General features: G+C 34.0%; 1 protein-coding gene across 2 annotated transcripts in view; it reads right to left on the minus strand.

Annotated features, from left to right (window-relative positions):
- Positions 1-21,286, minus strand: part of GSK3B (glycogen synthase kinase 3 beta) — a 221,283-nt gene that overhangs the window by 35,793 nt on the left and 164,204 nt on the right. The window contains exons 8-9 of one of the 2 annotated variants that reach the window (XM_044251458.1): positions 8,499-8,594; positions 115-153 (exon numbers count right to left, since the gene is read on the minus strand). In XM_044251458.1, the coding sequence (XP_044107393.1) occupies positions 115-153; positions 8,499-8,594 (135 nt within the window). The remainder of the gene's footprint in view (positions 1-114; positions 154-8,498; positions 8,595-21,286) is intronic. The other variant, XM_044251459.1, reaches the window with a different exon arrangement.

Here is a 21,286-nt window from a genome sequence, read left to right on the forward strand (position 1 = left end):
TTTTTACTTTTACATTTCTAGAATGAATAATGGTTTGCCCTTTCTAAAAAAGGTTTCCCCCTAGTTTTATAGACCTGCCCTGAAATTTTGGGGAAAAAAAAATTAAGTACATACCCGCACTCCTGAGGTGAAATGTCCTGTTCCTGACGAATCCTAAAGATGATAATGCAGTGAAATAATCCAAACAGGGGAAGTCAATCCAAAAGAGAATAGTCCAGCAAGGAAAAATATATCCAGTGTTATAAGAAATCCATGGTGTGGGGGGGGACATAGAAAATGTTTATACAGTTATAAACTTTAAACATCAGTCTCCACAGTAGCAAGTCCAAGTTTTAAAAATTATTTCACCACAGTGTATGCAAAAAAATTTGATTGCGCAATGGTGAGGCACAATAAAGAAACATTTTAATTTTATTATGTTCCAATGCCAGTGCATTTATTAAAAAAATACAAAACCAAAAAAAGTTAAAATCAAAATTAAATCTAGAAGTAAACTTCCCAAAGTAAAGTGTTTGGTCTTCTACGACCTGGATTCATCATCCATTGATATGGCTGGGAGGGGGCATATTAGCCTGCTTTTAAAGATATCAGTTCCCAATGTGCTAATTTTTATCTATTAATGTATTCCAGTTAGACAGTATAAACATTTTTTGCTTAATTATTAGTGATGAGAGGAAAGTAATAAATAGATTTAATTTATATTACTACAGATTTCAAGCCAGATATTTTCAATTTGTGTGAGCTAAGAAGGATCAGGCCACCGCGGATTATTCTCCATTTTGGATTGACTTCCCTGCTAAAAGATGTTTGCTGACATTCTCATTATTTTAGGATTCTTCAGGCAATTGACATATCACCTCAGGAGTGCGGGTATAACTTACTTTTTCTATTGTGGGCTTTGCCCCCTCATACCCTTGCACCCATTACTTAGTTAAAATAAATATAGAACATTCTTTCCTTTTTGGAAAAACTCACTGAAAAAAAAATCCTACATCTTTGAACACTACAAATTCAACACAGTTCCATGTGCAGTTATGCCCAATTCACCCACCAAAAGCTAAACAAAAAATATATACAATAAACAATACAACTAAGGGACAGTCACAGTTACAGGTGACATGCATAGTAATGTACACCAACACCTAGGCACAACGGAGCCAAATATGCAAGGGAGGTAGTAGGATCTATTATGTCTAGGTATTGAGAACCAAAAAATGGCAGAACTCACCAGTAGCTGTGAATTCCCTTGGCTATTCTAAGAGAATTTAACATTCTTTTAGGATAGTTTCCAGTGGGGGAATTAATGTTTTGCAAAAATAAATAATCCGCGGATTACTTTTAGTCTGCAGACTAAAATTTAGTACACGGATTAAAATCCGGCCCATCAGAATTAAAATCTCTCATGAACTAGAACACAATCAGGTGGACAAAAATAGAAAGCGAGACTAAAAAAACTGAGAGCACAAAGTAAGACTCAACTGGGCCAACTAACAGTTAGTGCGCAGACTAAATATGGCCAGCCAAGTATGTTAGCAAGGCCATGAAGAGCCCAAAACACCCTCTGTAAAAACTAAAAACAAAAGTAAATAAATAAAAATAAAAAGAACAAAGCAAAAAATAAATAAATAAACAAAAGAAAGGAAGAGAACAGAAAGGAAAAATTGAAAAGAACCAAAACACTGACATGAACTTTTAAGTGAATTCAAATACTACCTCACCTGTGCAGCAACTCATTTTCTTATATTGAAACAAACTGTCACCACAAATACTAATCCATAAAAGAAACTAACAGAAACAATTCATTTTTCAAAAAGAAAGTCTCTGTGGTATCAAACAAATGCAAATGAGTCCTTAAATGAAGAATTATTCAAAATAAATTTGCATTTGGATAACTCAAAAATGACAGAGGCAATTTTTCCCTTACAAGGCGTAGGATAGACTTTAGCTCTCAAATATCAAATTTCAATCTGGAGCTAACTGTTGCGAATGAATCTTAGGCCTTTTAAAATTACCATTTATAAGCCGTCATATATACGATATCAAGGCCTACAGCTGATTGTCACAGCATCAGCTCTCAACAATTCTACTGTATTAAACAGCCAACCAGAGCAATGTAGAAATGTCTATGGGTAACGATAATCCATGCAGAACACAGAACAAGTGCTGTGCCTGTTCTGAGCAGCTCCTTCTCCCTAGATTTCACTGTGATAAATGTACAACCCAGACACTGTTCTCTGGTTATACACAAAACACACAAGCACCCAGTGTTAAAAACTGATAAACCATGAACTTCTAAGGAGCAACCCCAATGCTGGCTCTCAAGTAATCTATTAATCATCTAAAATTATTTGCAATTTGTAGACCTAATAAGGATTAAAAGTGAGATGATGCCATTGATTTGTTGAAGTTATGTTAATTACCCAGATTAAGTAGATACAGAAAGAACTTAAGTCTACTAAAGAGCTGATATATGGTACATAATTCATAAGAAGCACAAACATCCCTTCCTTAGTCACAACAGAGCCAGCATTCAATAAATTTCACCTGTACTTATTAAAAGGCTTACTGAGTTTTTCTGAGCTCTATTACACGTAAATAATACATGTGTTGATATCAACATTTAACTATGCAATGTAATTTTTTCCTATGACTTCATTCACTGATAAAACAGTACTGCAGGCTTACATAAAAGTATGATTTACCAAATGTCCACTTACTCAATTTAATCTCTTATGGTCAGACTGACCTTCTTAGGAAAGTAGAACATTTTCTTTCACCCACACCTCCTCATCTTAAGGGACAGTCCCCCGGGCTACAACAATTCCTGACCTTACCCACATCTAAGCAAATCTAAATCCTCTTTCAACAGCCCACCCACCTAGTCCTTCTTCACCTTTAAGGAGGCTTCCTTTCTAACTCCACCACCCCCACTGGAGATCTGACTTACACCTACAGCATGTGAAACACTTTTGAACACCTATAGCACACAATCAAGTATGTGGTTATATGTTATATTACTGAATACTTGCTTCGACTAAGTCAGTTATATCACCTGTAAGCTTTTCACAAACAAGGGCTATATAGTGTACTTCTTCTGTGTCCTTTATAGTATCTGAGTATCTGGCACAGTGCTGAGTACATAGGAGATACAGATTTTAAGAAACAAATGACATATTAAAAAAGCAGACTTTCGCTTTTTTTCTTTTGCTTTTTTAATCCACCTCCAACCCTATCCCTCTGCTCCCCACAAGTGACCTGGAAACTTGTGCCTAAGCATTCTTTTTTACATTATTTCTCTTACATGGGGATTAGCCACCCTAATAGCTAGATTTTAAAGTGCGTAGTTTCCAGCAAAGAAATGAGGAGTGTAGTCAGTGCAACTAGGAAAGTGAGGAAATCTACTCACATAGGAAAATAAATGTTAGACAAGGAAAAGTGATTATTCTAACACTAATAAAGATGTAGGTGGAAAATTCATTAGAGAATATAGTGTATTTAACAAGACAAGTGATAATGGATTAGTAGAGTGTTCAGGGCAGAGGTAAGTTAAGTAATAATATAGAAACTAATTTACCTAAGCAATGGAACAAAAACAGATGAATAGAAGTCCCAACATAGTTTTATGCTTTCTGAAGTACATGTAAGCAAAACCAAAAAAGGCTCATCAAGTTTACCCACAAAAAAGAAGTCTGACAATTTTTGTTTTGTGCTCTCTTGACTCCTCCGAAGGCATTTTTATTTTAAAAAAAAGTTTTTAAAGACTTATTTATTTGAGAGAAAGAGAATCTTCAAACAGATTCCCTGCTGAGCATGGAGTCCAATGCAGGGCTCTATCTTACAACCCATGAGATCACTAAGATCAACCAACTGAGCCACCATCTGCCCTGAGGGCATTTTTAAACTATAAATATGTAAAATTGAAACACAAAGTTTACCAAGTGAAAAATATTGTACTCAAAGGCTCAGAAAAAAAGGTAAATTATAAAGAAAGTCTTAAAAAATTAGTAGGAAAAAATACATAAGTATAGTACAGTTTTATGTTTAGTTTTAAACACAGAGAATAATAAACATAATCTGTCCAGTCTAGTCTGGTACCTTAACAACTGAAATGACCTCAACCTCAATTTTTTAATTTCTCTTAGCTAGTTGTAAACAGTACTAAATTCATTCATTTTCAAGTATGTGGACTGTGTTCTAAGAAATTGGGTATGTAAGGACTGGCTTGTGGATACTGGTTTCTAGGATACTTAAATAATAATCCATGGTTTCACATATCCCATAGACATTTAGCTATTAAATAAACTTATTGTGTATGCCAAGAACTTAGTAACAAACATTTTGAAGTAACTGATATCCATCCCATTATAACCACTATGAAAAAGAAATTAGGAAATGCTATAATACATGTGGCATGACTTGGAAGGTATTTTAAGAGTCATCTGGTGGGAATTAATCATGGAGAGCTCAGATAATTAGAAAATATTTCATGGGAGAACTAAGATTTGAGGTCTTGAGAAAAGATTAAGATTTGGTAAGCAGAGAAAAAGACCATTTTAAGTGTGAAAAAGAAGACATTAGTAAAAGAGATAGAAACATATATGGCTTCTCTGGGGAACAATCAGAGGTTAGGAAGGTGAGGAACAGGACAAGAATAAACCTCCTGTTTCTCTGGAAAGAAAAGATAGAAATAATAAGTGACACAATGACTATATAATATGTCATTCAAAATGGAACATTTTTGAGAATGAAGGGGCATTCAATTAACAATTACTCTGAACAAGATAAAGGTCATCCTTGTCCTTATATGCATATTATGTCAGATTTTCCTAAAGGCAGTAAGTAAACAAAGAAGATTTTTAAGTAGGAGTGATACTATCACATGTGCTTTTAAGAAAACTAACTTTGAGAGCAATGAGGACTATAAAGGATATGAAACTGAAAAAGGGAAACTGGTTAGGAGGTTGTTTTAACAAATTCTATGATACAATGATGGCCTAAAGTCAGGGAAGTGGCGATAAAGAGGACAAATCAAAGAACTATAATGGAGGTAGGATCTTTGTATTTATTTAGAAATAAAATAATAAAATATTCCTTTATTTTAAATAAGGGAAATTGATTGAAATGTTGAAAACAGCATATTACTATTTTCAAAGAATCAGAAAACACAAAAGCTAATTGCTATGTACAAAAGAAAAAATTTGAGGCACGAAGAGTAGAAGCAGTACTCAAACTAGATCCTCACTTCATACCTAACCAGACTGTCATTTAATCACACCTCCATATACTAAATGCAGAATTTAAGCTTCCTCTCCTGCTAATGAACCTCCATCTCTATTTAATTCTCAAATTTCCGTGGTATCGTTTGTTTCACTTTCTATCTGGCTTTTTATTCTTTACAGTGTACACCAATGCAGGAGGTCTTTATCTTCCTGTCCTCAATCCAGTAATGGTCCCTGTTTTAAAACATTAGCACCAATTTCCTTTCCTACTTAAAGCATAAATGATATAACAATGAATTAGATTATTCTGGCTATTAAGTACTAGCTAAGGGCAACTTACTGGATTTCTAAACTCTCAAGAATCTTGACATAGTATGGTTCATCTCATCAACTGTTTAGCTCTTCTGTTTGCTATCTTTCTTAAAAATCTAAATCCCTTCACCTGAGTGTTTCCATGGAAGGTATCTTCTCTCTTGATCTTTATGGCTGTCTACGTTTTTAGTACACCAGCTTCCAATCCTTAGGGATATAGCTGTATTACACTGCAGCACAGAAAAGCAGGGTTCACATGTTCATAGCTTTAGGAAATAGGGCTAAAGTGGATTCTATCAGAAGACCAAAATAAAGACAAAATAGCTTTTGTTTCCAGACTTTGTTTACCTGCTCTCAAAGAGCAATAAGATCTTTTCTTTAGAGAACAATATTATGAATTTCTTAAAAAAAAAAAAAAAACCCTTTATTGGCTGCCTAACATAACAGAGTACTTCTCAAGTTGGTGTTCACGATCATAACAGAGGGAGAAGGGATTGTGTTCCTTCTAGAAATTTAAAATTTTGTGTTTTCATTTTGATAATAACCTATTTTGAAAATCAATATTAGCATATTTTGGATCATTTGGATTCATCCAGATGACAGAACAGTGCCATGGAATTTTTGTCTGAATTTGGTTTTGTGTTTACAACCATAAAAACATCAATCTAGTTGTGTACACCAATGAGAAATTAATACAAGTGTGCTTATTACATAATAAAATCAAATTATGTCAAGGCACACTATATAAATGGAGAGTTCACAGTACTTTCAACAGACAAAATAGGTGGGAGAATGGAGTCATCATCCTACACATGAAATAGGAATGGAAGCCTAAATAAAACAAATAAAAGGGATTTGTGTAGATTATTCAAGTTTAAAGAGCATTAGTGTAAGATATAAAACATCAGGAATCCACATGAGCAAAGGAAGATGTAAAGCAGACAAACTGACCACACATCTTCTGTTGACTACTCTTTAATTATAATCTACCATTCCTCACATTCCATTCTGGCTAATACTTTAAAAGATATAATCCAAGGGGGGAGGGGGAAGAAATGCCGAATATGCCACATACTAATATTAGTAGTAGTCTTGATTAAAAAAAAAAAGATAGGGACTGTTAAACAAAATTTCATAACCTCAACTTCAGCATTATTATTGGTCAGATACTCTATATCAAGGATAGCATGTGAGGAATACTAAGATTACACCAAAAAGAGCTTTTTCTTTTTTCATAAAAATGACATGCTTATTAATGAAAATATGGAAATGCAAAACAAAGAAAATAAAATCACCTATACTTTTCTCAACCAAACTACCATTAGCATTTTGGAATATTTCCCTGGATTTATTCATTATACAGAACTGTCTTTGCTTTTTTGTTTTTCTTTAACATGACTGAAATCATAGTATACTACAAATCACTTGTAAACACTTTAATAATAAATTCACTGGATTCAAACTGCAACTCAGCCTTTAAATCCTATTAGGCCACCTAGGACTCTCTGAGTTAAGAGCAAGGTGAAAGACCCCAAATATCTTCTGACCAAGATTCAAAATAAACTTTAGGTGTAAAGATCAAAGAATGGTTTATCTCAGAACATTCAGCGTTTACTATAAATTTTAAGTGTGGCAGGGAAGGCAACATCATGGTCAGTGAAAGCTAACCTCTAATTCTGGCACTAAAACACCAATACCAAATTCTGATATAAGTAAGTAATTAGTAATAAAAAGATCTTCTGCAATGAAGAGATAAGATTGTGAGAACTTGAAGGAAAGTAACTAGAATCATAATACAATTCAGAGAAAGAAGAAGACTTACTTTGAATCTGGGAATATAAATTATTTCATTTGTAGCTCTAAATTATGTCACCTCTTATTATAAAAGGTCTATAACCAATTAAATAAACCTATCCCTGCTCAAAACAAACTGTTATATGTACATTTTTAAGAACAGAAAATCTCTGCTTGAACTATAGAAGAGCTGAACTTTATTAACTCACAAAAATATATAATGAAATTTAAGTAAACATGAGAGGAGGTGCATGGTGTATAACTTTAAGTCTGGCATTACACACACACACACACACACACACACACGAGTAAAAGTTTAATCCTGGTTTTGTCATGGCCACCTATGTAATCTTGAGTGAGTCACTTGGTATCTTTGACCAGAGTTTCTTTAACTGTAGAATAAGGATGCTAGAAATTCAATCTAGCAATAAGCCCTAATGAGATTTTTTTTTTCTGCCTTTAATGTCACAAGTTAAACAGAAATGAAAAAATTTTTAAATAAAATCTATCTTAAATCACTTCAATCATGCATCAAAGCAAAAAAATAGAGTTTTTTTGTAAATTAGTACTTATGCTCTTCAAACTGGTTCCATCTATGCTCTAAGAATTGGTTAGGCTATCTAATGGCTAATGACATCCCGTTAACATATCAATGCTTTCAATGTATACTCCAATAAGATCAAATCTTTTTATTCCCCTCTGGAAATACCAAAAGGAAAGCAAACAAAAGAAGAAAAACACATAGTATCATAAGGCCTATAAACAGTTCCAAAAAAGAATAAAGAAAATATATGAAATACATGTTTTCATATGCTACATGATATTGAGCAAGTACCTCTGTGTAAAGAAACTGACTTTTGAGTTTTAAGCAGTCATTATTTATATATAAGATATTATACCTAATGAAATTCTATATTTTAATGGTATAGGTACACTGTCCTCAACCTACAAATAAAACCCCAGGCTGAAAACTGCCTACAGAAAATCAGTGGGGACAAAAAGTATACAGTCACTGAAACACTAAAGTATAACTACCCAACTATCTTTACATGCAGAACTGCTACATACTTTGTACTCAGGGAGCTATCTAGTACCAAAATAATTTAGTTTAAAAACAATGAGAGTTTAAGTTAACTATTGGTTAATGTGCTAAAAAAACTCATTTTGACTCACCTTAGTCCAAGGATGCGCCTTAATTTGAGGGAATTTGAATTCTGTGTAGTTTGGGTTCATTTCTCTAATTTGCTCCCTTGTTGGTGTTCCCAGGACCTAGACAGAGAAAGCCAAGTTATTGCCATATTTTTCTATATACATTCAAATACAATCTTTATGTTTTAATGTACTGGTTTCATTGGAAAAAAAGAATTCCAAAGTCATGAAATATATTATTCATTAAACAGAGCAGACTTTGCAAAAGATTTTTAACTGACTATAGATCCTATGCTATATTACCCTACACAGACTTTTATGATAATCATGTTAAACCAGGGTTATACAAAAAGATCACTTAAAAACAGTCAAGTAAAAACCAAACATCGTTCTATCAAGAAAAACCATCTACTGCATTTAGTAAAGTATAGCCAAAGCGTTTATTATCAATAAATTAATCAGGAGAACCTTACTCAGATACTGTCATCAATAATTCCATTCAATCAATGAATATTTAGTGATTGTTCCCTGTGTACAAGAAACTATGTGATGACATATGGAGAATACAAAGAGCCAGAGATTTTTTTGTTATAATGAACTTAGATGTTAGTGTGTGGGAAAAAGTGTAACTGTAATACAAGATAAAAATACACTGAGCACTTCACTGCCTCTAGAGACATAGTATGGGCTGGACAAAGGAAAGCATACAGAACTAACTGCACAAAACAGATGACAGGAAGAAATACTAATTACTAAAAATAAGGACTTCGGAGAAAGATGACATACATCACTACTCGTCTTTATGATTCTAAAGCCTGGTATAAAACAAATTTGTTAAAATATTTGGCCATTTACAATTCAAAAAGAGTGGCAAAGAAGGAGTGTAATGTAGTAAGTACTTGATTTGTGGTGGCAACCAGTGAATAATCAGAGCAAAGTAAGAACTGCAGGGTTTTTTGTTTTTTTTGCTTTTTTGTTGTTGTTCTAATTCTCTAGATTTCATTAAAACCAGAACTTAATCAAGATTTAAGAGTTTTGTTCTTTAAAAGATACTCTTATAAAAATAAAAAGGCAAGCTACAAACTGAAAGAAAATGCTTGTAAAACATACATTCTGCAAAGGACTTCTACCTAGAATATACAAAAGAGTCCTATAATTCAAAAACAAAAGGACAAACAACCCCCCCCAATGGGCAAAAGATACAACCAGACACTTTACCCAAGTAAAGACAGTTTACCCTTATTTACATAGTAAATAAGCACATGAAGAAATACTCAACATCATTGTCATCAGGGAAGTGCCAGTTAAAACTGTAAGATACCACCTACATATCTAACTCAGAAGAGTAAAGTTAAAAAAAGATTGTGTATACCAAGTTTTGGTGAGGATGCAGAGCAATTGAGGCTCATCCACTGCTAGTGGAAATGTAAAACTGTATGGCACCTTAGAAAACACTTCGGCAGTTTGTTAAAAAGTTAAACATATACTTACCATATATCCATCACTCCCACTCCTAAGTATTTACCCAAGAGAAATGAAAGCATATGTTCATACAAAAACTTTTACACAAATGTGCAGAACATCTTTTTTGCAGGTGCCAAAAAGCAGAAACAACTCAAATGTCCATGACAGATGAATGAATAAACAAATGGTGGTATACCCATATGATGGAATGCTACTCAGTAACAAAAAAAGAACATGGCTGAATCTACAAATAATTATACCCAATAAAAGAAGCCAGATAAAAAAGAGTACCTACTGTATAATTTCACTCATAGGGAATTCTAGAAAATTTTGTTTACAACAACAGAAAGAAAAGCCATGATTGTGAAAGGCTGGAGAGAAGTATTACAAAGAGCACTAGGAAATTACTGGGGTGAGGAAAATGTTCATTATCTTGATAGTTTCATGTGTGCATACATATGTCAAAACTTCCCAAACTGTATACTTTAAAAACATGCACTTTGTTATATGCCAATTACATCTTTCATAATTATTTAAATATCTGAGTGCATAAAGTTTAAGTAAGATAAGTGGAAAGGACATTCTGAGCTATAGTATTATTTGTCAATAAAAGCCCAAAAGAAATCCAGTTAACTAAAAACTGACCTTTAATTCCTAAAAGATAATTTCTGAGCAAACCTCTGAGGGCATTGAAAAGAAAAAAAGAATGTATAAAAAGAATCTAAATTATAATACATTATTCTGTGGAGAGCTTATTTTTGGGTACTGGAAACACATATCTAGTTATATATCCTCCCTTCCTTGTAGCAGAAGTACAGCTTTTTAGAGAGGAGCAAGGTATTATCTAGTACTGGGAAGGGAAGTCTCTGGCCTTTGCAGCTGTAGATATCAAATACTTGTAAGTCAGGAACTATTCACACTTAAAATATGAAGGCTAAAAAGGAATCTTAATTTTTATTTTTAAATAATAAAGCAAACACTTATATCCCATTTTACCCCTGATGAAGGTTATGTGTGTGTGCATCTGTGTCTCTGTCTGTGTGTGTGTGTATGTACTGGCAAAGCGGGGAGGAGTGAAAAAGGCAGAGTGAGCTAAACAATAATTCTGTCCCCATGCAACCCCACTGGATCCTTTTAACTGCTGAACAAAAAAATCCAACAGCAATGACATGAATAAATAAGTATATAATGCATACCTTCAATGACCCTACAACTTAGTAATTCCATTTTAAGGTTACACTCTAGCTTAGAGAAACTTTTTATACACCCAAAGCAACACTATTCATGATAAAATACCACGGGCACAAGCAAAAATCCAAAAGTAGAATTAGTAAATAAACCGTAGTATAGTCATAAAGTGGTACACTAATAATGAAAATGAAAGAAGCAGAGCTACACATACTTCTGATGAATCTCACAAAATGGTGAGTTTTCTCAACAATGAAAACATACCATAAGAGTGCCTTATATAAAGCTTAAAAACAGGAAAGACTAAACTTTATTTTAGTATACATAGTAAAACTGTAAAACTAATAAAAAACATGGGAATATTCATTGGAAAAATTAAGAATAGATTATTCAGCTTAATAGGAAGATGTAAGAGAGACTGTGACTGGGATGGGGCATAAGTAATTCTTCTAATTCTTAACATGAGTGATAATTACAAAGATATTTGCTTTATTTTTGTACTTTACACTGAACACATTTTAACACATTTTGGCATTATGATATACATCACAATCAACAATTAAGAAATGCCCACTTCTGAATCAATGAGTATTTCCTGTGCAGTCTCCCTCTATTTATTCAGTATTTTGTTAACACAGGACACAATCAAAACTCCCCACAAGTTGGTAAGAATGCTAAAAAATGCGAATTGTATGATGTCCATTAGTAAATGCATCCTTTTACTGTATGGACAGAGATCACATGCACTTATCAGCCATTTAACTTTCTGATAGGGGCTATGTGAGATAATTTAAGCTACAAACTGTATAATAATAAAAAGGCAGGACACTCCTTGAAGTGAATATTATAATTCTTATTTTTATTTATCCTAAGAGTATTCCCAGTAGAAGGATATTCCCAATTGAAGTAAATCTGTGAAATACACAATAAAACAGCTGAGAAATATATGCACTATACACAAGGTTTGCTTAACATACGAAAAACTTTTAATTATTTAATGTGAAAGCAAGAAGGTATATTATGTATTATGTGTGCTTTCACTCCCGTATCTTCTCCCTAAATTCCTATCTCACAGCCACTCATGTCTAAACCTTTACCCAAAATTTTACAATGAAAAATTTCAAATATAAAGAAAAGTTGCACTTTTTTTTTTTTTTAAAGTGAAAACCCTCTCCTTTATAACAACTATCTTAAAAACATGATTAATGTTTTACTATGTTTGGTTCATCACGTTTCCATCCATCTATCCATACATCAATCCACCTTATTTTTTGGATACATTTCAAAGTCAGTTGCAGACATTACTACATGTCAGCATATGTATCATTAAGGTTTAATATTTATGTCTTTTATTTAAGCATTTTTTACATACTTGGAATCTTCCTTTAATATACAGTGTAGATATAGAAAATCTTTTATTAAAATGGGAAATAATCTGCTTGACAGTGACACAAATATATATCTATTATAATTATATCATATCAAATATATATAAAAATGATATCACTATTAATTATAATTCTAATTGACTGTGTCCTCTACCTTCAAAATATGTATATCTGTGACTTTTAAGAAGCTAGGTACTAACCAGTAAACGGAATCACTGATTTGTACACTATCAATCATTTAAAAGCAATTAACCAAATGCCTTACTGTCACCACGAAGCAGCAATGGAGATCTTTTTATCCCTTTGTTATAGCCACATGATCTTGAATGTCTAAGACCATTAGATGGGGAAACAAAGGTTCTAATGTCCTACGATTTTCTATGTTTAATTTCTCTTGCCAAATACTCAACTACTATAATCATTTCTCTATTCTTTTTCTTATTGTTTTTTTAAAATCTTAAAACCAGTTTCTCCCCAGACTGGCTAACAGAGATGGAAATTAAAAGGAAGACCCTGTAGAACAGGGGTCAGCAAACTTTTTCTGCCAGAGAGTAAATACTTTAGGCTTTGTAGCACATAGAGCCTCTGTCACTACTCAACTCTGCTGCTGTGGCACAATGCAGCTATAAACAAAAGTTTAATTACAAAAACAGGTAGCAGAGTGCATTTGGCTCCTAGGCCCTAGTCGCCAACCTCTGACCTAGTCCAAACATTTTTAGAGGTGAGAAAAACTGAGGCCTAGAAGGAGCAACTTTTCAGAGGTGAGAACTAATCAGAGCCAGAACTAGGACATAACTCAAATCTCATCAGTGGCAAGCCAATTTTAGGAGATGGTATCAAAGAATGTTTATTGGACTTGATTGGAAGATGAACAATTTCTATTTCTAATTTGGTAGTTGTGAAAGATGTTGATACTATTAAGCGTGAAGGCACAGAGCTGGAAGAGGAAATAGTATCCAAGACAATCAAGAAGAACTAAGTGGTAAATAATGGGTATAGAATTTAGAAGAGGTCTTGAGGGTAGAAAAACAGGTCTGGTAGTACCTGATGTACAGGTGCTAGGTGGCTGCAGAAGTGTATAATAGGTAAAGCACGCTGAAGGAAAAGTGATGGGGACCCACAGGACAGAAATATGTGGAAAAAGGGAAACTTAATTTTTAATTTTTAAAGAAGATTTTATTTATTTACTTGACAGAGAAAGAGACAGCGAGAATAAAAATACAAGCAGGGGGAGTGGGGAGAGGGAGAAGCAGGCTTTCAGCCAAGCAGAGAGCCTGATGCAGGGCTTGATCCCAGGACCCCAGGATCACGACCGGAATCGAATGCAGACGCTAACGTCTGAGCCACCCAGGTGCTCCGGGAAAAGGGAAATTTAAAAAGAAAACTGAGACAGAAGTCCAAGAGACTGGAAGAAGTCCTACAGACAATGGTACCATGGAGGCCAAGGAAAGTAAACATTTAAAGAACAGAGAGGTGAGTAACTTATGACATAATTAGTTCAGAGTAAATAAAGGTGTTCAGTATATCTGGCCATGAAGTGACTTACTTTCTGATCATGGTGAGATCAACCATGAAAAGAGCAAACAGACCATCATCTGAAATAAGTAAGTGGTAACAAAATATGTAAGTTCTCCTTTTAAAAGATCCCACAGTGAGGAAAAAGGGAACAAAGAGAAGAAATATTTATGGATCACTCAGTATGTAAAAGCTCTGGGTGAGGTATACCAATTTTCTTTTCACATTTAAATTTCATAATACTTTATTACCCATTTATACTTAAGCCTACAGCTGATGGAGGTAAACTGACTTCTCAAAGCTACAGTTTGTCATTTGTAAATATGGGATTCAAATGCATGTGCAGTTGACTCCTTAAAATGGTCTACCCAACATTAATAGCAAAACGAGGAAAAGATTTTTTTAAAAAATAATTTAAAAAATCATTTCCGTAAACTCCACTGATTTTACCATAATGGGAAATCTAAATCCTTTTGAACTGTGCAGGGTATACTAAGATTTTATAAGATCACGAGGCTATAATTTTAAGTTTAAACAATTAAACAGATTGTTATTTAAACCTTCATGATTTAAATAAAATCTACCCATATCTGGTAATTCAACTTAATAAAAAGGGTATCTTGAACTGTTAATATTATAGATTTTAGGCAATATAAGAATTATATGAAGAAATGCAAGCATCTAATTAGCTAAAGAAAATTAGAAAGTTTAAGAAATCTCAAACTTATTTTACAAATTCTTGCAAAAATTCTTATGATTTAGTAATTTTGATATATCATTTTCAGGATTCCTTAACTATAGATTCTTACTGTAAATTCCACACTTACTCATACTTAAGTACATCTGCAATACCAACTATGCAACTTTTAATATTTTTGTCTGTTGTGATTATTTCACATGTGTAAGATCTTGGTTGGAATGTTAAATGGTGGGCAAATAATATAGCTCTGCATACTGTAAGTAATTTTATTGCCAAGAATTTCTATTTTTATTTTGTTCTAATTTTTTTACAATTTAAATTCAATTTACTTAACATACAGTGTATTATTAGTTTCAGGATAGAATTTAGTGATTCATCAGTTGCATGTTAACAACCAGTGCTCATTATATCAAGCACCCTCCTTAATATCCATCACCCAATTAGCCCTCCCCTCACCAACTTTCCCTCCAGACACCCTCAGTTTGTTCCCTTATAGTTAAGAGTCTCTTCTGGTTTGCTTCCCTCTGTTTTTGACTTTTTCTATTTTTCCTTTCCTCCCCCTATGTTCATTAGTTTTGTTTCTTAAATTCCACATGAGTAGAATAATACAGTATTTGTCTTTCTCTGACTGATTTATTTCATTTAGCATATCTTCTACTACCATCCATGTTACAAATGTACTACAAGAATAGTTTACTACAAAGCCCAAGTTACAGAAACTGATGTTGTTACTGAATTACTTTGAAAGCATAATTGCTTAAAGGTGGTCAATATAGGGGTGTCTGGATGGCTCAGTTGGTTAAGCATCTGCCTTTGGTTCAGGTCATGATCGTGGGGTCCTGGGACTAAGTCCCACATCAGGCTCCTTGTTGAGTGGGGCGTCTGCTTCTCCCTCTGCCCCTCCTCATGCTTGTGCACTTTCTCCCTCTCTCTCTCAAAAATAAATAAACATCTTAAAAGAAAAAGAAAAATGAAAAAAATTGAAGTATGGAGATTAAAAAAAAAAGGCCGGAGAAACACATGTACATGTTTGAGAAGTTTCAAGTTTCAGAAGGGGGATGGGGGAACAACAATAAAAAAAACTATCTGAAGAAATAGTGGCTAAAATTTTTCCAAATTTGATGAAAATTTAATAAAAAGTTCAATGAATCTCAAGCAATATGATACAAAAAAATACCATACAGAGTTACAGTCAAACAGTAAAACCCACTGATAAAAGGAAAAATCTTTCCCAAAACAAAGAGACACATTATACGCACAGTGTATTAACAACAGGAATAACAGCTGACTACTCATCAGAAACAACCCAATCCAGAAGAAACTAGAGACCTCTCCAAAGAATGAAAAGAAAAAGCTGGAAACCAAGAAATTGTGTATCTGGTGAAAATAACCTTCAAAAGACATTATTAAGCAAACCAAAGTTAAGAGAGTTTGTCACCAGATTTTCACTGTAAGAAATACTTTCAGGATTAAAGAAAAGGATTCCAAATGGACATTACTATCTTTTTTTTTTTTTTTTAAAGATTTTATTTATTTATTTGACAGGCAGAGACCACAAGTAGGCAGAGAGGCCGGCAGAGAGAGAGAGAGAGAGGAGAGAGGAAGCAGGCACCCTGCTGAGCAATGAGCCTGATGTGGGGCTCGATCCCAGGATCTTGGGATCATGACCTGAGCCGAAGGCAGAGGCTTTAACCCACTGAGCCACCCAGGTGCCCCTGGACGTTACTATCTATACAGAGGAATAAAGACCACCAAAAATGGTAAATATGTGGCTAAATGTATATTTCTCCCTTGCTTTTAAATTTCTTAAGAAATTGAGTGCTTAAAGCAAAACAACGAAGTATTATAAAAGTATTATAGAAGTAAAAATGTCTGACCATAGTAACATAAGACAGGAAAGGGAAATAGAAATATACTGTTGCAAGGTTCTTACTTCATATGTGAAGTGGTATATTATTATTTATAGACTGTGACAAAATTAACATGTCTATTTTCTATTTCGGAACAACTTTAAAAAATAAAATAAGGATGTATAGCTTAAACTTCCCATTGGGGAAATAAAAAAGGCTTATTATATCCATAAGGTGGCAGTAAAGGAGAAAAAAAATGGAATGAAAAATAAATATCAAAGTAAAATACTTAAACTCAACCACAGCGATAATTACATTGAATGTAAATGGTCTAAACAGTCCAATTAAAAAGTAGTAATTGACAGACTCTACAAAAAGACAGTAAGTCTATGTTGTCTGTGAGAAAAAAACTTTAAATATAAAGACACATAGGTTAAAATGCAGAAAGTTATACCATGCAAACACTTATCATTAGAAAGATGGAGTATCTACATTAATATCAGAAAATGGAGATTTATGGGCAAGGAAATTAAAATAAAGAGGGTCATTTTCTAATGATAAAAGTAATTTTAAGACTATACTTGAAATTACTATGAATACCATTTATAGGTAAGAATGTAGAACACAGGAACTCTCATATGTTGTTGGGAGTGAAAAACAGTAGAACTACTTTGAAAATAACTTGGTAACTTCTTATAAAGGTAACATACAGTTATCATATGACTAGCAACTTTAATCTTAATCCTTTCTTGAAGAGAAATATAAACATATACCTGTAAAAAGACTTATAAACAAACATTTATAGAAGTTTTACTTGTAATAGCTAAAAACCAAAACCAAACATCAATGTACAGGTAAACGGATAAAAAAACCTCTTGGTATGTTAACAGAATACAACTCAGCATAAAATGGAATAAACAGGTGATACAGGCAACATGGATGAACTTCAAAAACAAGATGTTGAGCTAGAAAAGCAGATACAAAAGAAATAAACATTTAAATGAAATTATAGAATAGGAAAAACTAATCTGTAGTGACAGAAAGCAGACCAATGGTCACACCTGAGACAGAAGATGGGGGACCAACTATAAAGGGGCATGAACAGAATGATCAACTGTCCTGTTTGCCTGGTGCTATCCTAGAAAAGCCCTCAGGTCTTGGGCATATTGGGATGATTACTCACCCCAGGCTGTACACAGGAAATTTTTGGGGGTGGTGGACATGTTCTAAATCTTGACTGGATAGCGGTTATATATGTTTATCAAGGCTTATTAAACTGATATTTAAAATGACTGCTTTTGGGGCACCTGGGTGGCTCAATGGGGTAAAGCCTCTGCCCTTGGCTCAGGTCATGATCCCGGGATCCTGGGATAGAGCCCCACATCAGGATCTCTGCTCCGCGGGGAGCCTGCTTCCTCCTCTCTCTCTGCCCGCCTCTCTGCCTACTTGTGATCTCTGTCAAATAAATAAATATTTTTTAAAATTACTTTTATTTTATGTAAATTACATCTTGTGATACATTTACTATACTAAACAAAACCAGATGTTTATCCTTCTTCTGTTGCTTTGTTAAGACTAGCATTAAAAGTATCAGAGTCTAGGGGCGCCTGGGTGGCTTCAGTGGGTTAAAGCCTCTGCCTTCGGCTCAGGTCGTGATCTCAGGGTCCTGGGATCAAGCCCGCTTCAGGCTCTCTGCTCAGCAAGGAGCCTGCTTCCCTTCCTCTCTCTCTCAATCTTGCCTGCCTCTCTGCCTATTTGTGATCAAATAAATAAATCAATCTTTAAAAAAAATAAAAAATAGAGTATCAAGAGTCTATACCAAACCCTACAACTGGAATTATTTTATATACAATATGAATAGTTTTTAAGAAAGCAAAGTATTTCATCTTGTTTAATTTTTCCCTCCCTTACCCTATGATTCTGTTTTGTTTCTCAAATTCCTCATGAAACCAGAGAGGGAGACAAACTATAACAGACTCAATCTTAGGAAACAAACTGAGGGTTGTTGGAGGAGAGAGGAGTGGGAAGGATAGGGCTGCTGGGTGATGGACACTGGGGAGGACATGGGATATGGTGAGTGCTGTGAATTGTGTAAGACTGATGAATCACAGACCTGTACCCCTGAAACAAATAATACACTATAATTTAATTAAAATTAAAAAAGAAAGCAAAGGTATGATTTAAGATGCAAAGGAATGTAAGAATGCAAAGGTAAGACAATCAAGAGGCATTTAAAGGTTTTTGCTCAGTCTCTTAAGTCATTCATTCATTCAAGACATTTACTGAGTTTCTATCTTCATAGTACTCTAGAGTAGAGAGACTTATAAAATCTGCAAAGATCAGTACAACAAAGTTTAAGTGTAGATATGTTGAGGCAAAAGTTCTACCCTGCACTAGAGTGGGCAAGTGATTCAGGAAAGGGTTCTGGAAGGAAAGACAAGAGCTGATTAATTATATAAGGAGTCTAGAAAGCAAATGAGTCAGAAGCACATTCTCTACACACTATGTGTAGAGTGGAAAATGGCCTGATTTGGGTAATATTAACAGCTGCATGGTGACAGAAATTAAGAACTGAATATTGAGGGGAAAGCAATGTTAAAAGCTAAAAGGTAAGTGAGTACAGGTTATGAAGAGCAAAGATTCTAAATGCATCACTATCTGTAATCAACACAATAAATTCAAGACAATTTAACAAACTGACTATCCTATTTCTACATGAGCATATCTTTATGTTTTATATTAGATTTTATTATATGCAGAGTGTATTTCTACCTTACTCTATCCGAATTATACATATGGAACCTTTCAAATTATATAAATTGAAACTTTTCATTTCATGGATAAAAAAATGTTTGAAATAGACCTCATTATTTCAGACACAATCAAGTCTTAAGAGTTCCCTTAAATTTTAAAAGATAGAAAAATACATTTCCCCAAACTTTTAGACTAAGGATATAGTTAAAACAAACAAACAAAACCCTAAAACAAAACCTTATTTATGGATTTCCTCAAAAGTGAGTTCCTCCAAAGACTTAAAGGAAGTGAAACTGCACATAAATGTTGTATGTACTTTCTGTAAGTATGATAGTTCACACAATTAAAAAGGGGGGGAGATGTTAAAAATGATCACACCATTGTAAAGAGTATATGTATTCTCAGTTATTTATTATTAGAAAAAGACCCTTCCATTTACTGCAAAAAAAACACATTTTCTTTGGCCCACCATCCTAGATCATGAGGAGTTAGGTGGTGAAAACATTCAAAGACTCAGAGATCAGTCCGGCCATATTCCTCTGGGTATGCTGTGCATGGTTAAATACATCATTTCATTTGTAGCCAGTCCCATCCACATTTGTTGTAACATTTTCTCATTCATTTAGCTTCATAGGTACCCAGACACTGATAAATATCAAATTAGTAATTATGATTTAATTCTTAAAAGAAATAAAGCTAAGACTCATCTGAGAAAAGTTATGAGGTTTTCACAGCTTTATTTTTAATACTTCAACACCAGAGGTCGCCAAACTTCAGCAACAGAATGCTACATGTACAGCCTTAAAATTAGCAAGGGTGAAATAAAAGAAATCCAATTAGAAAGTTGTTATTCTTCTACTTAAAATTCTGCAGTGGTTTCTAATTACCTACAGGCTAATGTGATCTGGCCACAGCCCACAGGTCCAGCCTTCTCTTCCCCAGTAAACTCACATTCCACTATACCCACCATTCAGAACCTTAAGCTCAAACCATAAACACACAATAGACCCATTTTCATGAAGTATCTTTGCCCAAATTCATACGTATGTCCTCTATTTCCTTCCTTTCTCTAAATGCTGAGTACCTTTCCATGTTTCAAGATTTAGCTCAAAAGTTACCTGTCCTATGATGCATTTCCAAACAGCACTACCTCCAAAAAGAATACTTCTGCCTTTGTACTCTGCCTAGACTTCTGGGATAATACCTGCCTTACTCTATTGTCCTCAGTTTTTCCTCTCTTCCCTTTAGTCTTTGAACTCCTTGAGAGCAAGAACCCTCTATGTTCTAGTCCAGCACCTAACAAAAACAATAGTAGTAGTTAAAGTGACATGTACCATGAAAGACTAAAGGGATGCAAGGCTACGCCTATAATGAAACTTTTTAAATCAGTGTATAAAAACTGAATTAACATAGAGGCCAGAGAGATTATATGTACCATGGTTGAACAATGAAACACCTTTACTTCTTTTTTGCAAAAAATAACTGTTTTTCAGTTTGTGTAACTCTCAGGTTGGCTGCCTATACCATAAATTTGACAAATGTCTCTGGTTTAAAAACTAGTAAAACATGTCACTGAACTACTGTATTTCAAAATATCAGTATTTTAATGACACTGGAACCACTTCATTTTTGCTTCCAGAACACTGATACAATGTTATAACCCACTGAGCCACCCAGACGCCCCACATGAATAAAATCTTTTAAAAAAAATTTCATTACAATACCTTTCAAGATATGAAGATTTTATCTAATTTCTACATCTTCCCTATAATATTTGATTGAAATTTTGGAATAAGAAATTCTTGTTTTTGTGGTTTCTCCCTTCCAAATTCCAGAAGGCAAGGAATAAAAAGGCCCTAACAAGGGCAGAATGAATTTTAAAAATCTCATTAGAACTTCATTGAAGGGGCTCCTGGGTGGCTCTGTGGGTTAAAGCCTCTGCCTTCGGCTCGG

The sequence above is a fragment of the Neovison vison genome, chromosome 6, assembly GCF_020171115.1.
Source record: "Neovison vison isolate M4711 chromosome 6, ASM_NN_V1, whole genome shotgun sequence".
NCBI classification, from domain to species: Eukaryota; Metazoa; Chordata; class Mammalia; order Carnivora; family Mustelidae; genus Neogale; species Neogale vison.